This window comes from Galeopterus variegatus, unplaced genomic scaffold (assembly GCF_000696425.1).
Source record: "Galeopterus variegatus unplaced genomic scaffold, G_variegatus-3.0.2 Scaffold725, whole genome shotgun sequence".
Taxonomy (NCBI): Eukaryota; Metazoa; Chordata; class Mammalia; order Dermoptera; family Cynocephalidae; genus Galeopterus; species Galeopterus variegatus.
In genome coordinates this window covers 416,902-435,847 of record NW_007726836.1, presented here as the reverse complement: position 1 = coordinate 435,847, position 18,946 = coordinate 416,902, and the positions used below count along the sequence as shown (strand labels likewise).

General features: G+C 44.1%; 1 protein-coding gene across 1 annotated transcript in view; it reads left to right on the top strand.

Moving 5' to 3' along the window:
- SLC1A2 (solute carrier family 1 (glial high affinity glutamate transporter), member 2) overlaps window positions 1-18,946 on the top strand; it is a 153,653-nt gene that overhangs the window by 80,728 nt on the left and 53,979 nt on the right. The window contains exons 2-3 of the mRNA XM_008571827.1: window positions 15,638-15,777; window positions 18,131-18,283. Of these exons, the coding sequence (XP_008570049.1) occupies window positions 15,638-15,777; window positions 18,131-18,283 (293 nt within the window). The remainder of the gene's footprint in view (window positions 1-15,637; window positions 15,778-18,130; window positions 18,284-18,946) is intronic.

Here is an 18,946-nt window from a genome sequence, read left to right as displayed (position 1 = left end):
CCCCATTATAACAGTGTTAAGAGGGTGGGAAATCCAATTATGGTATTTGAAAGGTGAGGCCTTTAAGAGGTGATTAGATTGTGAGGACGGTGCCCTTGTGAATGGATTGATCTATTCATGATGTAATGAGCATGGTTCTGATGGCTTTAGAAGGAGAGAGAGTGGGCAGGTTAGTTGTCTCATTCAGCCAATTTTCACCATGTGATACCCTGCATTGCTGTAGAGAGTTCTCAAAAAGAAGGCCCTCACCAGATGTGTTCCCTGGACTATGGACTTCCAGCCTCCAATCCATAAGATATAAATTTTGTTCTTTCATAAATTACCTAGTTTCAGGTATTCTGTTATAAGCCATAGAAACAGACTAATACAAACCTCTATTACTGTATTTGTTCTAGCATTTAATTCAATCTACCAGTTTTTACTGATCACCTGTTAGGTGCCTGGCATCGTGCATGGCATTATATAGAGGATTCAAGGAAAGGGCATGATCCTTACTTTCATGTTATGATTTAAGAGCCAAGAAGATCAGTCACTAACTCAGGAAGAAGCCATGCTCAGCAGTAAAATTAAGATTTTACCAGTTGAGCAAGAACAAGCCTTTCTTCAAAGGCACTTGGGAGGAAGAACTTTCACCACAGTTGCTAAGGAGTCAAGTGGTGGTGTGACCCAATGGCCCATGTAGCACACCGTTACCACTTCCAGGGCTGCTGAGGCAATGTGGTGCTGTTGCAAGGACTTCAGGAAGTGCATAAAAAGTCAAGTCATGACCACTTGTAATTAGAAGCCCTTGCGGCTTTTGGCAAGGTCAGTAGACATTAGTTGGAGCTTCTGGTTAATGAATTTCCAGCTTAAGGAGTTTTATACACCATTTCCTTGTGCTTTCTTTAGGCTCCTATCAAAAGCCAAATCTGTAGGAGGAACCTCTTACCCAGTGCTCAAGCCGAGAAGGTTTCTGCCCCTCACTGCACCTCTCAGATTCTGTAGATTTAGATCCCCTAGAACTTCCACATCATTCGTCACCCAACAAATTTCCATCAAACACCTAAGATGTACTGGGCCCTTCCTTCACTGGGTCTACAGACTAGTGGGGATGTCACTGAGACAGTAAGCAGGCCGTAGGAATATGACGAATGGTGTAATGCAGCATCTCAGAGGCCTGAAAGGTAGGTTGGAGGCTCAGGAAAAGATTATTCAAAGGAACAACATCAAAGAGTTAATTAAGATTTCAGGTTCTAATGAGAGAACTAATACAATCCCCAAACACCATGAACTGCATCTGTCCAGGAAGAAGGGAGGGAAGTGGATAATGAAAGAGGATGTATTCCACTTGTGGACTACACCACATCAGCACAGAGCACTGTGAATCAAACTGTCTCAATAAGCGACAGGTGTGAGAATGCAGATTCTTCTCTTAAGAAGCAATTCTCCTGGTGAGAAGAGGACGGCTCAGTTTATCTGTTGTAAAATTAGCATATCAGACTAGTTGAGAAGTGATTGGGCAGTCAGTAAGCGGAGTTGACTGGTGGAATCGGCAGGGACTGAATATTTAGTTGACTGATCAATAGCCACAAATTTAGTGCCTCATTAGAAGGAGCCAAAGAAAAAAAGGCACAAGTCCTCTGGGAAGTGTTGAAAAGCTTCCTTGATTAATTAAGATTTCAGGTTCTAATGAGAGAACTAATACAATCCCCAAACACCATGAACTGCATCTGTCCAGGAAGAAAGGAGGGAAGTGGATAATGAAAGAGGATGTATTCCACTTGTGGACTACACCACATCAGCACAGAGCACTGTGAATCAAACTGTCTCAATAAGCGACAGGTGTGAGAATGCAGATTCTTCTCTTAAGAAGCAATTCTCCTGGTGAGAAGAGGACGGCTCAGTTTATCTGTTGTAAAATTAGCATATCAGACTAGTTGAGAAGTGATTGGGCAGTCAGTAAGCGGAGTTGACTGGTGGAATCGGCAGGGACTGAATATTTAGTTGACTGATCAATAGCCACAAATTTAGTGCCTCATTAGAAGGAGCCAAAGAAAAAAAGGCACAAGTCCTCTGGGAAGTGTTGAAAAGCTTCCTTGGGAGATAGAAGTCATTTAGAGACATCATGTTGCCCAGCCTTTTAAACAAGTTTTTGGCTAAGGAGAGAAAGATGTTGCTTTAGTCTGCATTTATGTAGGGCCTCCCTCAAAGCAGGAAGAAGTGAGGAAGTGTGATGCTGGAAATTTCTGCCTATGTCTCAGTAAGGGAGGCTGAGAAGCCAGAATTTGGCTGAGTCTACTGCCTGGGAACAGATTTCTAGAAGGAACAGAGGAGTGGGTATTGATAGGAAATGCTTGGTGTCTACCACCTTGCCTCCAAGATTTATGGTAAAAATCAAATAACATAATGTAGAAAATACTTAGCATAGGTCTGGTACCACATCAGTTTCCTATTGTTGCTGTAACAAATAACCACAAATCGAGAGGCTTAAAATAAGACAACTTTATTGCCTTATTATTCTGTTGGTCAGAATTCTGACATGGATCTCCCTGGGTTAAAAGTAAGGAGTCAGCAGGGCCATGTTCCTTTCTGGGGGCTCTAAGGAAGAATCTGTTTCCTTGCCTTTGCAAGCTTCTGGAAGCTTCCCACATTCCTTGGCTCATGCCCCTTCCTCTGTCTTTAAAGCCAGCACCATTGGGGCTGAATCTTTCTCATGCTGCTGTCTTTCTAGTTCTCTCTCTCCTGCTCTCTCTTCCACTTATAAGAACTCTTGTGGTTACATTGGTCCATGTGGGAAATCCAGGATCTTCTCCTGATCTTAAGGTCAGCTGATTAGCAACGTTAATTGCACCTGCAACCTTAAATCCCCTTTGCCATGTAACCCAACATGGTCACAGGTTCTGGGCATTAGGACATGGACATTTGTGGGGAGGAGAACATTATTCTGCGTACCTATAATGCTAGAAAATTATTGTAACATTATTCTACTGTTACATAATTTTAAAAAAATCAATGAATGCTTCCTCTTCATTCATACTCCCTAGTGACTTCTTTCTCCAGCATTGCCCTTCATTTTTTCAGATGCAGGGCTGAAGCCCGAGCTCTGGTAGATTCTGATGTGCTAGAGGGCAAGGGCGAGAAAGCCTGCCCTTGACTGGCTCAGGGGAGCAGGGATGCAGCCAGACCTCTCCGGGAGGGTCGTATGCAGGTCTAGGATGCCCATTGTAAGGGTATGTAAGGGATCTGCGGTGCTCTAACCAGGATGGTGAAGAACTTAGGGAAGAGAAAACCTTGGGCAGAGAGGGGAGCTGCTTTCATATGCCTGAAAGGCTGGTGGAGAAGGGATTAGGCTTCACTCACTATGTGTTGTGATAAGAGCATGCACCTGGTTCCAGTCCCAGCTCAGACACTCACCAGTTGCCCAACTTTGGGCCAGTGCCTTCACCTCTCTGACCTCCAGTTTTTTCATCTATGAAGAAGGAATCATAACAGTATCCACCTTGTGAGAGTGTTATGAGGAGCTGATGAGATAATGCGTGGAAAGTATCCAGTACATTGTCTGATGGTACTATTCTTAAGTGGCCCCATGGGGTGGAAAATAGCCAGTGAATAAAAGCTACAGGAAAAGAGATTTTGACTCACCATAAAGGAAGAACTTTCTAATAGCCAAAGCTGTCTGACGGCAAGATGGTTGGACTTGTGAGCTGATAAGCTCCCCTCTGCTGCCACTCTTCAGGAAAGAACCAGACAGCAGCCTGTGGACTGGCTGCAATGAAGTCACCAAGGTGCTTCTTAAACAGCCCACAGGTCTAAGCCCCACCCAGACATGCCGAATTGGTATATTCAGGGATGGGACTTGAAGATCCATTTTTTGTTTTGTTTGTTTGTTTAATAGACTTTTTTTAAAGAGTAGTTTTATGTTCATAGCAAAATTGAGTGGAAAGCACAGAAAGTTCCCAGGCACCCCTAGCTCCCATGCAGGCATAACCCCCCACCCCCACTATCAATGTCCCCCACGAGAGTGGTACATTTATCACAATTGATGAACTTACGCTGACACCTTACTGTCATTCAGAGTTCATAGTTTACAGTAGGGTTTGCTCTTGGTATTGTACATCCTGTGGGTTTGGACAAAAATAAAGACATGTATTCACCATTCGAGTACCACACAGAGTATCTTCACTATCCTAAAAAATCCTGTGTGCTGTCTGTTCCTCCCCGCCCACCGCCCCCCAACTACAGTAACCACTGGCCTTTTTACTGTCTCATAGTTTTGCCTTTTCCAGAATGTCAAATAGTTTGAATCATACAGTATTCAACCTTTTCAGATTGGTTTCTTCCACTAAGTAATATGCGTTTATTTTTCCTCCATTTTTATTTATTTATTATTATTATTATTATTGTGCCTTGATAACTCATCTCTTTGTAGTGCCAAATAACATTCCATTGTCTGGATGTAGCACAGTTTATCTATTCATTTACCTACTGAAAAAAGGACATCTTGATTGCTTTCATGTTTTGGCAATTATGAATAAGTCTTCTATAAACATCCATGTACAGTTTTTTTTGTGTGTGTGTGGGTATAAGTTTTGGAGATCTGTATTTTAATAAGTGATCCAGAGATAGATTTGGGGCATTGGAACATGTAATCATTTGTTCAGAGGTTGAGGGGGACAGGAAGCCTCTTCAGTCCTGGAATTCTAGGATTCCATGAGGGTTATGTGTAGCTCTCGGATCAGGCTCTGGTTTGGACTAGGTGTTAGCTTTCTTCACTCTGGACTTTTCCACTGTCAAAGCAAATTCACTCTTTTGGCCAAATGTTCAGTGTCAATGTCTATTGCTAGCATAAAATTTCCCAATATAAGGAGCAAGTTTTCTCAGGCTGCAGAGAGAGTAGGCTGACCGGTTCTTCCAAGTTCAGAATTGGCAGGGTTCAATTCTGACTCCACTATCTGCTAACTTAGTGACATGAGGCAAATAATTCAACCATTCGATGCTTCAGTTTCCCCTTCAGTAAAGGTTGTTAATAATAGTACCTAACTCATGATGTCATTGCGAGAATTAAATAGGTTCCTACATATAAATCACTTAGAAAAGTACCTGGTACCAAGTAACTTTTGAATAAATGTTAGCTGCTGTCATCATCGTTTTTATCCTAATTACCAATTACCAGACATTTGAATCTCTCTGAAGGGAGGAGTCCTTCCTGGTGCAGGTCCAGAGTGGGAGTGAACCCTCATGGTTATTTCACAGCAGCATGTGTTAGCTGAGTCAGTGGGAATGGGATGATTCCCGTGTGCTCTGGTCGCCTGAGGGGAGGCGTAGGTTGATTGGATGCCACTTTCCCACAATGGTCCATCTGAGGCCATGGGGCCAGGAGCGTAGACTGTCTATGGCAGACAACCAGTCTGTGGCTGCCCAGAGCTCACTGTGCCTTTCCTCCCACCTAGCAGCATGCCCCCCTCTCTCTCTCTTTCCTCTCCAGCTGCTAGGAATGCATGTCCCCTAAGTCACTAGTGCCTCAGCATAGATGGAAGTCTTCTGTCCATCGCTCTGCAAACACCCCTAGAAAGGGTGTACCCAAAGAACCCTGGACTCAGAGGCATGGGACAGCACAAGTTTATCTCAGCTGCAGAACCACCTGATCCACATCCCAGTTCTGCTGCTTCTAAGCTTTGTGAGCTTGGGCAAGTTTTAGATCTCCTGGATCCCTAGTTTCTCCACTTCTAAGAGAATAATCCTTTCCCTCTCAGGGATGTCATGAAGGCGAAAGAAATTAAAGAACTCAAACATGCTTTCTGAACTATGCAAATGTTGAGTTATTGTTAACTTATTTGTTGATTAGTTAAACTGATGAAATGTTGGTTATTATTTATAATTTAAATGACGAACATGAGAAGAGCCTGTGGGGGTTCCTCCTACGGAAGAAAAGCGAGATAATCTCTGAGTTCTTTGCCGTATATGGCCTTGGAAGTGGGGAAGGAAAAGACCACAGACCTCTTTTTTGGCCACGGAGGTCATTCTTTTGTAACCAGGACTACTCTAAAGCCCCACTTTTTTTGTTTCATATGAGAGAGACATTTACGTGTTCTTCAAGTATAAGGTGTTCTTTGGGCAAAATTAGCACCTGTTCTTCTGCTGGCAAATCCGCCAATATGGAATCAGCCATTTGGGGTCCAGAGATCGATACATCACATATATTTACTTCTAACACTGTAATTTAGTTTGCCTGCCTATTTTTAAACTTTTTTCTCAAGTATAGCACTCATATAAAAAGCACACAAATCTTATGTGTGAACAGTTTGATCAGTTTTCACAAATTGAACACACATGTGAAACTAGCATCTGGATTAGAAAGAGAAAGAAAATCACTAACATTCCAGAAGCCTTGTTGAGGCCTCAGACTTTTAAACACAGTTGACTTCAGGACTAACCCTGCAGTAGGCAAAGTTTGTCAGGTATTTTGACCTCTCTTTTGTTTTGTTTTGTTTTGTTTTTGCTTCTGGATGTGGTTCTGGCCAAGATCCATTGCAAGATCCCCAGAAAGTCCTATTTTCAGGGAGGGATTGAGAATCTTCTTCACACTGGGGTGTCTGTGAATGAGTTGTTTTCTCCATGGGTTTCTGGCTTAAATCTGGGTTCCCTGTTGGAATGCAAAGGGACAGATATGTCAAGGAGGAATTTCTGGCCTCTGGAAGCCAGAAACAGTGACTTTGAAGGCCTCTGGGGAAACTTTGAGGAAGCCCTTAAGCATCATCTCACAAAAATCATAGTGTGGCATTTGGAATGCTGACCATGGGAAATCTCGCCATTTGTATGGTCCTGATGGTCACTTGCCATCTTGCTTGGAACTGATATTGCATTGTGAGGTTGGCTGCTCAGTCCAGAAAGGAAAGACAAGATACAAAGACAGACTGCTCTACTCGAGAAAGGGAGAAGAGTTCACTGAAGAAAAGCAACTCTAAGGTGTGAGCAAAATACCCAGAAAGTCACAGTTACTGTATGCCTCCTCCAGTTTCTGTCTGGTGCCTGAAGGTGCTGCAGCTGATTAAGCCACTTCTTAGTCAGTACTCTAGCCATTCCCCTGTCTGGGAGACTGGGAAGGCTCAGCTTGGGAAGCTCCAGGGACCAGAAGAAGAACCTCCCAGGCCCAAGGGCCAAATCTGGAGCAGTGTTACCCAAGAGTGTTTCTCAAAGTCAGAATTCCATTGACTCCTAAAGGGATCAGTGCTCACACTCTGTGGTAGATGGGCCATATTTTGGAAAATCCAGATTTAGAGATGTTAATGCTTGGCAGTTGGGTCCTAAGAGATCCTTTAGGACCAGAGCATCGTCCTGTGTCCTCATCAGTTTCCCCCAAAGGCCTTGTTGGCTGAGACTAGACTGGTTCATGCCTCCATCTTCCCCCAACGGTGCTGGGAGCACTGTGGCTGCCATGACTTGGGCAGGAAAGCTGGGTCAAAGCCACCAGCAGAGAAGGGCCAGCCATGCTATGGTGCTGACCAGCCCTTCCTGCTACCCACTGGCATTTCTAATGGAGCTGTTCCCTGCTTCTTGCAAGATGGGAGTTCCCCACTTTATACCATTTCTGATCTTCCTGCTCTTGTTTCTCTCCTCAGACTTCTTAGGCTTCCAGATCACTACCCCCCTTGAATGAAGTGTCACACAGAATCTGTGACTAGAACATAATTTCTATCTAATTGTTCCTTCATTCATTCAACATGCAATAATTGAGCATCCGCTATATGCCAGGAACCATGCTAGATGTCGGGGAGACTTGTCAAATAAGATAGTCTTGCACTCAGAGGTTACGTTCTAGTTGGGGAAACAGGTAAGTAAACTTTGAGAAATGCCTTGGGAGCACAGGTGAGATGGTAAACTGCAGAGGAAGCATCTAAAAAGCACACTGGGAAGTCAACAAAGGCTTCCTGAGGGAAGTCTTGCTTGAGTTGTTTTGAAGGAGGCGTAGAAGTTAACATAAGCAGGCTAGGTTAGACGGTAGGGTGGGGAGGACATTGCAGCCAGAAGAGATAGTTTGCTTTAAGGCCAGATGCCTTATTCATCTGGAAACAGGGCCAAGTTTTCTGCGACTTGAAACCCAAGTGCACACTGCACGAGTCCCCCCTAGAGTGTTGCAGTTGTGTGAAGTTCTCAAATGTATTTTTATGTTGTTCCATGAACCAGAGGCAGATTACAATTACTTCAGAATTGATGTACCTTTGGGGACTGGGCTGGCCAGTGTGTTCCCGGGCCAGGGCATAATCTTTATTTTTAGAAGAGGTTCCCAGTTTGGTATGATCGAACACCCCACCCCAGTTTCTCACTAGGCCCTGGAGGCTCACTATTCCTGTCCACTGTTTGGGGTAGTACACCTTTCTGGAAATGGGCAAATCTGTTTAGTTAAGCCTGGCTTACGTCTCTACCCTGGAGAGGATTTCACAGAAGCCCAGAGGTTTTATACTTAAAAGTCATGCTCGGATGTTCTTTGAGAAGTTGTTTAGTCATTCACCATCTGGGGGCTGTTAGCACTGGGAGCTTCTCAGGCCTCCACCCACGTTGGCTCCTCTGAGATTTTCTCTTTGTAAAAAGCACAAGTACCAATTTATTGCCAACGAGTTTTGCTAAAACTCAACTGTAAGCAAACTGCCTTAATGGTCATTTTGCACCATTTTAGACATTGAAGACAAAGAAAGGAAACTAAAATTGAGTATCTACTATACAACAAATACTCTGTTGGTGCTTTCATAATTATTGTCTCATTGGAGCTCTCTAATGACCCAAGGAGTTGGGTGATATTGTCCAAGAGATTAACTGTCTTGTCCCAGCCACAGCTGTAAAAGGAAATCTTAACCAAGAATCCGATGGCCATGTAATAATGTAATTACATTCCACCAAGTTACCTTCTGGAGTCTGCTAATTAGAGCTGTTGTTTTAACTTCTGTTTCTGGGCAAAATGCGTGCTATTTTTATTCATCCTTTCAGAATTTTGTCTTCTACTCCTTCTTTGCTGTTGTGTGAAGATACCTGTGTTAGTCTGTTTTTGTTGCTTATAACAAAATACCTGAAACTGAGTAATTTATAAGGAAACAATATTTATTGCTTACAGTTTCAGAGGCTGAGAAGTCCAAAGTCCAAGGATCACATCTGATTAGAGCCTTGTTGGTGGTGACAGTGACACAGGGGTCTCCCATGACAGAATGGTGGAGCAGAGAGAGAGAACTAACCTCTTCATTCACTCTCCTCTTAAAGCCACTAGAACCACTCCCATTATTTCAAGAATGGATCAATCCATTCAAGAGGGTGCAGTCCTCATAATTTAATCACCTCTTCAAGGCCCCACCTTTCAATTACCATAATAGGATTTCCCACCCTCAATAGTTACAGCGGGAATTAAGGTTTTTTTTTGGGGGGGGGCATTCAATCCAGGGCAGTACCCAAAGGCCCAGCTGGCTCTATACTTACACTCATGTCATTAGCTGGTTTAGGCCCCTTGACCTGGGAAAAGATATGGAAAGAAGACTCGTTACTCTCAATTTCTCATCTTGAATGCTTCTGTGCATGGCACCTCACCAATTCCACAGGGGTTGACCGTGACTCATAGCGGAGGTCTCCCAGTGATTTAGTGCTAAGTTTGGCAATTGGCTGGTCCCAATGCCAAGTCATCTGTTTAACTATGTTCCCATCGCACTGACCTACCCATCTTACAAATCTAGACTCAGACTTGATCAAGGGTGGATGGGGATTAAGAAGATGCCCACATCTAAACTGTGCCCTGAATTTGATCCCAACCCAGCTTTAATGGCATTAGAAAAACATGTTGTTGTAGCAGAGATAGGAGAGGTAAAAAAACAGTTGTTGGTTTGTCCCTTGTCTCTAAGTCACCCTTCTGAATTTTCCTGTGAGGGCCATGATGCAGCTATTGGGCTGTCCCCTCTTGGTCCATGAAAAGATTTGTCTCACAGTAAACTCTAAGCTTATCTAGTCCTGGGTAACTAAAATGGAAGCCATATCTCTGGAACTGAGTGATATTAATGTTTTTTCCCCCCCATCTGGAGAATTAGAGGATCACAGAATTTTAGAATATAAAGAATTTCCAATCCAACCCTCTTATGTTATTACAGATTAAGAGACTAGGACCTAAAAATTAAAAATGAGCTAAAGTTTTGCCCACTAGGTCCAATCCTGTCACTGTTCGGGATAGCTGTAGACCGTATTCTTTAGCCAGACCCTCAGGTGTTCAGGAAGATGCTATAGAAAAGACATATCGTTTGTGAAGCCTGGAGTGGCTAACCGGAAGGACCTTTCCAGAAAGTGTTTTTGTTATCTGACAAATGGACACAGTGGCCAAAAATGAACAGAAGAAGGGATTGAAAGGGACTTTGGAGGTTGTGACTCTCTAAGTTTCTTTCGCGGGATCTGTGAGGACACAGTAGCTGTCAGAGAGAAACTGACTTCTTGGTCAATGAGCATCCTTGACATGGTTAAGCCAGCCAGGTCTTATGGGATCTAGCAAGGGTGGAGGGACTTTCACGCTGCTGGGAATTCCAGGCTGTCTTAGAGTTCCAGGCCCTTTGACCGCAAGAGTGGCATTCTTTAGGGAACTGGGGAAATCCTGGATGGGAGACAATCGTGGCTGTAATCACTACCTTATAGTGCTCAGTACTCTGAGCTAACACCACTGGCATTTCCAGCATTCTTATTCAAACACACCAGTCATCTCAGGGGAAAGCCCCCTCAAGAAGTAGTATTTTTGCTGTTGAGGGTCTGCCCTTAGTATCTCCCATTAGGGCAATTTCTGGATGTCTTTGTGTTCCCTGTTCCTCCCCAGGTCCTGAAGCGTGGGAGGTTAGACTTGGGCAACAGAGGGATGGAAGGGTGATGCCCATTGCAGACCTCACATCCTCCAGGAAAGGCATACCAGGTGCCTTAGGCTCCCTGGAGGAGAGTTCTGTTGCCACCTCATTACATCAGTGAGGGAGGAAAAAGAATTTGGTGCCAGATAAGGTGACACTAAAGTGTGCAGTGGGAAATCTGAATCCAACATGGCATCTTATGAGCCTATTATTAGAGGCTCTTGGCAGAGTGAGGGAAATCGAATGCTAATGAAAAGCAGGTTCTGAGAATAGTTTAAGACTTAGCATCAGCCTCATTACACGTTCCTTTTGAGTCACAGAGGATGATTCGCATGATAAGCTGAGCTTGCCATTGAAATAGGTCTCATGTGGATTTGTGTGAGAAAGAACAGGGCAGCGATTGCAAAATTAACAGCTGTTTAAATAATTCAGTGGAGAGGCTAAGGATGAAGGAAATTATAGGCTCATTGTTAAAGTTTTTAATTATGCCTACAGCTGTCCCAGCACATGGCCTTACTTTGCTGGGCAGTGGAGGCTGTTTGAGAGATCTAGCTGAGTTGGCTTAGTGAAACCTTCAGCACTGGAGAACTACATTGCTGAGTACCCCTCCAGGAAGCTCTCAAGCAGAAGCAGAAGGAGTCAACAGTGTTGGAGAGCATTAGGCTCCTAGGATTTGTTGTACTCTAGCTCCTCCTGGGCTTTCAAATTCTTTCCTGCTTTGTTCTGTTGGCACAGACATAGGATGCAGGAAGGGAGTATTAAATAAGGGAATAAATGCACACACTTGAAACGACTTATTGCGTTTGTCCAGTGGACTTACCTAGATCAGGTCCTGCCCTTTCTGCTCATTGATGCAAACCCAGTCTGTTGTGACCTCTGGCCTTCTGCCTGTGTCCAACTCACCCTTCCCTGTGAACCATTTCTCTTGCAGGGGCTGGGATGGTCACTGAAACTCCGTCATGTTCATGACGGAAATAGGGCCCAGCATCATTTATCTGACATTCATTTGAATCAGTGCCCATGTAAACACCAACACATGGACACCGGGGATTGCATCTGGTGGGGGCTCTAGGGTGGTTGTACAGATTTCCAAATTGTGTATATTCCATTTATTTGCTAAGTACTATACAAATTGCATAACTAATTTAAGGAGACCCCTCATTTCTCCCAGGTTTCTGTTCAAATGTTCCCTTTTCACAGAAGCCTTCCCTGGCCACATGATACAAAATCACATGGCCTCCCCACACACTGCTGTCCATCTCCTATACTCTTCTCCTAGCTGTATCACCACTTGAAATATATGTATCCACTTATTTGTTCTCCCACTAAGGTTTGCACTCCATGAGAGCAAAGGCTTTGTCTTTTTTGTTTATTGCAATATCTTTAGCCCCTGGAACAGCATGGGGCCTGTAATATGTGCCCGATAGAGATCTGCAAAATACGTGCAGGAAATGTAAGAGGCTTGCTGATGTAGTATGCTATGCTTTCAGCTTATCTGCAGAAGGGCCTCATTCCCAGGAGAAAGCAAGGTGCCCTTTAGAGCTGCTTTTCAATTCTTAGTTTCTTTTAGCAAACATGTATTGAACACTCAAAGCTAGGTGTTAAAGATCATAGTCCTGCTCTCCTAGAGCTCGTGGATGGGTGGAGGATGTAGACATTTAGATTAAATCCATCCTTTAAGATCCAAGATCCTCCTGGGAGCTCTTTTTGAACATCCTTTTCTCTTCCCCAAACCTGAGTTAGGCATTGTTCTTGCAATTCCCCATAGCGTCCTGTGCAGAGCTTTATCAAGGCCCACACATAGAGCAGACAATTACGGCACAATGTACGTTCAGTTTCCCTCTTTAGTAAAGACTCCTTAAGAGTAAATCGTACCTTACTCACTACTGAGCATAGTGTCTGATGTGTATAGAGACAATAAATGTGAGTCATCCCTGTTATTGCTGCTATTACCATATGCATTCAGTAACCAGCATTTATATAGCTGTGTGTATGAACTCATTTAAAAAAAAGTTATGTTTGTTCTGCTGAAGGCATATAGACTTAGAAGCAGCTCTGTATTATACTACATAATATTCTATAATGCTACATGCCATAATATTCCCCATTTCATGCTTTCTTTATGTTCTGGGAGATGCAGTGATTAGTTAGACTGGTATAGAACTTTAACAAAGGGTTCTTGGGGGACTCTCTGTGTCCCCAGACACAAACTCAGGCCCTGATTTACTTTAAAAATTATTCTCTATGTGAAAACATCAGGAATGCTTACGAGTCTGTAGCATCTGTTTAATTCCAAGAGGGCAAGTCGCAGGAATTCTCTCAGTAAATACTTGTGGGTTCATGATATTTCGATGCTGCCACTTTGATGTGGCTGTTTTGACTCAGGGCTTCAAGGACATTTTGTCACAACCTAAAAAACAAATCATTTAACATGCAGCAATTTTGCACAACTAAGAAATGTGTGCAACAGTCATTCAGCCACATCTCTGAGCTGGGTGTGTAGGTAAATCTAATATTTGTGTGTTTTCCCTTTGACATAGCTGTTTTGATGCCTGACACTTTTGTTATGTCATGTGAGTCTTGATAGAATGTTTGCTATAAATACTGACTGGTCTCACTTGAATACCACCATATGAATGATTCTAATTTCAATGGCAGGAGGAATTGAAATGAAGCAGAAGGCAAGGAGATTAACAATCTCAAAGGGATCGTAGAGTTTTGCCAAGGGCTGGCTGAGGGAACATATTCACCATTTATAGCACATTGTATCTCCATTCTTTTCACCATTTCCTGGTGTAGAGCTTCAAATTACTGGCTGGAGAAATGTTTAAACATGCAAACAGATCCCGATGCAAACATAGAAATATGGTCTATTCATGCTAAAAAGATTGTTTTGATCATTTTCCCCTGTTGTGTTGTAAAAGGAACTTTCCTGTTTCACTTGGCAGGGGAGGAGGTGGTTTTTGCTCCTCACTGATCAGAAAGGCCCTTGTCCGCGTGCCGTGAGCACTCATGACCTGTTTTCTTCTGCAGACTGTCTGAGCGATCACTAGCACTCACACGTCAGGAAGTCAGTGGTTGCCCTGAAAATGAACTAGATGAGTGGAAAACTAGGTCACTGAGGGAAGACCAAGAATTTTGTATTTTGATTAATATTTTCTTCTTGAGTATTCTGCCAGACCATGTGATATCATCCCCAGCTTTAAAGCATTTTGGTGGCAGATATAGTGAGCAGCCTGTGATGAGGAAGTAAGTCATTGTGTTAGTTGTCCCTGGTCTTAACTGAGACTGGAAGCTGAGTTCTTGGTGTCTTGTTGGAATGGCGGTACAACTGGGTAGACCCCTGGGTAGGTCCTCTCACTAGGTGACTTTTGTTGGGACCATACCCTGAATGGCAGTACAACTGGGTAGATGCCCAACTGGGTGGCAGTGCAACATGTCATCCTCATCATGAAGTTGACGAATGTTACGTGTCTCTTCTTCATGTTCCCCAGAGGAAGGAACCCCCCATGTCAGGTACTGTGCCGGCATACTTCTGTTTGACTTTCAGAGGTAGATATCAGGCTCTTCTTTCTACACACCCTACAGCTAGAGAGTGATGGAGTCAGGATATGAAGCCAAAGTTCTCAGATTCTAGAAGCCACACTATTCCCATTATAGCTAGTGATTCTAAACCACTGGTCTGCAGGTTGGTGTTGGTTCCAGAAGAAGCTTTCTCCAGTCTGTGGTGAGAATATCTGGGTAAAAGTAACACTCCTATATCTTGGAAGGCATGGTCATCTATTCAGAGACAGCAGCCTGACTTTCTAGGTGTTAAACACACTTTTTTCTTTTATCAAATGATGGTGATTGTAAATGGCAGCTACAAAAATGTCCTAAGTTGTAAAAGTAAAAAAATAGCCTCCTATGTCAATTCCTAAGCTTAAAATTAGAATCTTATTGCCCTGGGAAACAACAAAGCTGGGAAAAGAGCAAGATACCCAACACCCCAGCAAGTACTCCACTGGACAGACTCCCAAGGTGGCTTAGGTTCATCTGGGGGTTACCTGGAAAAGGCCTGGGCTGCACCCACAGATGAAGGCCTTCAAAATGTTTCCTGGAGCCATATGTCTTTGACGCAGTAGTATTGGCTCTTGGGAAGCTTAGCAGAGTCCTGATAATGCAAGTGACCTTTTAAAAACCACAGTGGATTGAATTTTTAAAAACTGAACAAACCATCTTTTCCCAAAGGGATATAAAACTTGGATTATCAGCATTTGTGACCTTTATGTTTCCAGGATGGGGAAAACTTGAGCTTGGAGGCGTTTACATTTTGGCATAACTCAGGCTGTGACTCTCTTGAAAAAATCACCTTTTTGCTGTTGTTATGAGAATGAAAGAGCTCAGTTTTCAGTGCCAGACATATCTTGATTTGTTTCTCCTTTTTTTTTTTTTTAGCCTTACAACCACAGGCAACGCTCACATTATTCTCTGTAAAATGGATCAGGGATACTTCTCTCCCAGAGTTCCCATCTGGGCAACTCTTGGGGAAACTCTATCACCTCTTGGGGTGTTCTTTTCCTTTACTGTGAGGATCCAAGATATGGGGGATAAAAGCATGTGGCCCGTAGGCATTCAGTACATCCTGCTGTCATGCTGGTAGGTGAGCTGGAATTCAGAATACCCTGAATCACTCTCTTTTTTATTTTCCTGCTAATGGTACCAGATTCCAGCTGTGCCTGAGGAAATTGCTACTATCTGAGCCCCTGAAACTGTGTAGGAGAGGTGTCCAGTATCTCTACTCACTGCCTCCACTTCTGTTTTAGTGCCAACAATATGCCCAAGCAGGTGGAAGTGCGGATGCACGACAGCCACCTCACCTCGGAGGAGCCGAAGCACCGGCATCTGGGCCTGCGCTTGTGTGAAAAGCTGGGGAGTAATCTCCTGCTCACGCTGACGGTGTTAGGTAGGTGCCCGACACCGGCCTGTCCCCAAGCCCTCTTCTCTGGGACTCTCCTGGCTCTGGCTTCTGGCAGCCACATGTGCTCGTGTAATACCTGTTACCCAGGCATTGCTGCCTCATGAGAGAATCTTCCCTGACACCTGTGTTAGCCATTTGTTCTCCTCCTTTGGATTCTAGTTGTTCTCAAATTTTATGCATATCAATTTCCTGTGAGTTTTTAGCATGCAGATTTCCAGGCCATACAGATGGAGGCTTTGCTTTGGGCTATCTGAAATGATGCCTTGGAATCTGCATCTTAGCACACCTTCATGATGACTCCAAAGCAGGTAGTCAGTGAACCACACTTAGAGAAATACCTGCATCAAGATAAAGGACCAGAAAACCCCACTAAAAAGATTCCCAAGGGCCGGCCCGGTGGCGCACTGGATAGTGCGCCGCTTGGGAAGCGCGGTGGCGCTCCCACCCGAGGGTTCGGATCCCACATACAGACCGGTTCCCGCTCACTGGCTGAGCGAGGCGCGGGAGCAACACCGAGGGTTGCGATCCCGTTGCTGGTCCCGGTCCGGTGCGGGGGCAACACTGAGGGTTGCGATCCATTGCCGGACACGGAAAAAGACAAAAAAAAATAAAAAATAAAAATAAAAATAAAAAGATTCCCAAGGTGTGAGTTTCTCCAGACATGTCATTAACTTGGACTAATTGAGCACATTAGCAAGTTAGGTCAGTGTGGACGAGGCTAGTCCCAATGCCTCGACCTGCTCCAGCGTCCTCTCTCACATCTTCCACCCCTGCATCAGACCTCACCCAGGCTACAGCTGTTCTTGGACTGTTGATAAAATCTCTGTCTTAGGTTTTCCACCAGGGTTTGTAGAAAACAGGGCAAGTTGCAGGCTCTTGTATCTATAAGCACACCGTTTCCTTTGTCAATCCCTCTCTTGTTCTTCAGCTCTCACTTAGGCTACACAGAGAGGGAAGAAACAACTTTTCCTCACCACCACCACCCCCATCTACCTGCACACACCTGCATGCACACCCTCCATTCCGTAGCCTCTCCTTTGAGTCAGTCATCTTGAATGTCAGTGGACCAGTGTCTGGACTGGGAGCGTGCCTCAGCTCAGTTCACTTAATAACAGGAAACCACAGGCACCGTCAGGTTTTCCGAGGGCTACCCTCCATGTAAGCAGATCTCATTCATCATAGGACTTGAAGAAGTTGGACAGTATGATTTTCACCTGTAGAAGAAAAAAAATCAGGCTTTTGGCAACATTACTCCCTCCACATTCCTGGAATTATCGCCATAGCCCACATACCTTGGAACCCCCTCCCTCCCTTACAGCCAGTGGCCCCATGATCTAACTTGTGGTTTCCTCAAGGGTCAATTATGTTGGCCACTGTTTGCAGAGATCTGAAATTTTTCTTATGGGATCTTTGAATCTGTAAAGTGAAAGGTTCCTGCCAACATCTCTGCCTAAATTCTTTCCTCCCAAATTATATATTTTTAGAGCCCCTCGTTGAGCTCCCATTAGATTTGCAATCTAACGACTACGTTAAAGGACGTAGAAGTCAAGGACAAACCTTGAGGGTGAGCCATAGGGAAATTACTGAAAGCCAAAGAAAATAGATGGGGAGAAAAAAAAGAATCCCACTAGTTTGGCCAATCAATTATTTCTTTTATCTGCCCTCCAGTTAAAAAGGGAAGACACACATTAAACACAATGCCATGTGGCCAGGCCAGGGCTGGGAGAGAAGCAATATCTGGCACTGTGGGGTATTTCTACTGACAATCTCTGACTCTGCAAGTAAACAACACCCTCAGAGAAGCAGGAGTCAGGCCGCATGTCCTACTTCCCATACATACATCCTTGAGAAAGCTCCTCTAAACTCTCCTGGTGCTGCCTTTAGAATAGGGGGGGAGCTGGGGCCGGCCCCGTGGCGCACTGGATAGTGCGCCGCTTGGGAAGCGCGGCGGCGCTCCCGCCCGAGGGTTCGGATCCCACATACAGACCGGTTCCCGCTCGCTGGCTGAGCGAGGCGCGGGAGCGGCACCGAGGGTTGCGATCCCGTTGCCGGTCCCCTGTCCAGTGCGGGGGCGACACTGATGGTTGCGATCCGTTGCCGGACACGGAAAAAGACAAAAGACAAAAAAAAAAAAAAAAAAAGAATAGGGGGAGCTGCAGATAGTTCTCTGGCTAGGCATCCAAATCAGCTTCACTGGTGTAATGTCATTTTTGTTGAATGTTATTCATCATCTAATAATACAGAAGCACGAGAAAGATCAATGTCACTGAAATAAGTCCCTAGAGATATTCATTTGACAAGAGCAGAAAATAAATCTAGGTTTTGCCCTTCCTTGTAGGTGTCATCCTGGGGGCACTGTGTGGAGGGCTCCTTCGCTTGGCGTCTCCGATCCACCCTGACGTGGTTATGCTAATAGCCTTCCCAGGGGATATACTCATGAGGATGCTGAAAATGCTCATCCTCCCTCTAATCATCTCCAGTTTAATCACAGGTAAGTCGACCACCCTGGTGCTTAGCTAATGTGGGTCAAACTCCTGCTCTGGCTTTTGGATTGACCATAGAACCTCCATTTGGTTGAGTGAAGTAATGTGATTGTCTGAGTCATTTCACTTCAAGCCTTGGTTTTCCTGTCTCTAACATGCAAATAATTAACCCTGAAAAAAAAAATGCTTGCCATCTATTGGTTAGTCCATCTGTCTCTCTAACAACAAAAGATGAAGAGGAAACACAGCCACAGGTAAATGTATACTTTACCCAACTTTCTAAATTATATTTTGCTCAGAAATTAGTAAAGGTAATAAATGGAAAAAGAAACTGTCTTTACTATTGAATTGGACATGGAGGGAGATGGGCATTAAAAATAAATGAAATGCTAGATATGAGAGCCCTCTGATTTTTTTTTTTTTTTTTAGAACAAAGTTACCCTTAATGTGTGGCCTCATGCTCACTTATTTTTGGTGAAAAGAATTAATTATTTTGTTTGAAACATTTTTTTTCCTCCTCCATGGACTTATGCTGATAGTTTCCTTACCAAATAACATTGCTCAAACAGGGTATAAATTGGCATCATTTAGACACTAAGCTCTGAGTTAAAAGCAGGAAGCTGGGTTTTGGTCTGTATTTTGGGTGCCAACAAGCTAGGCGACCTTGAGAA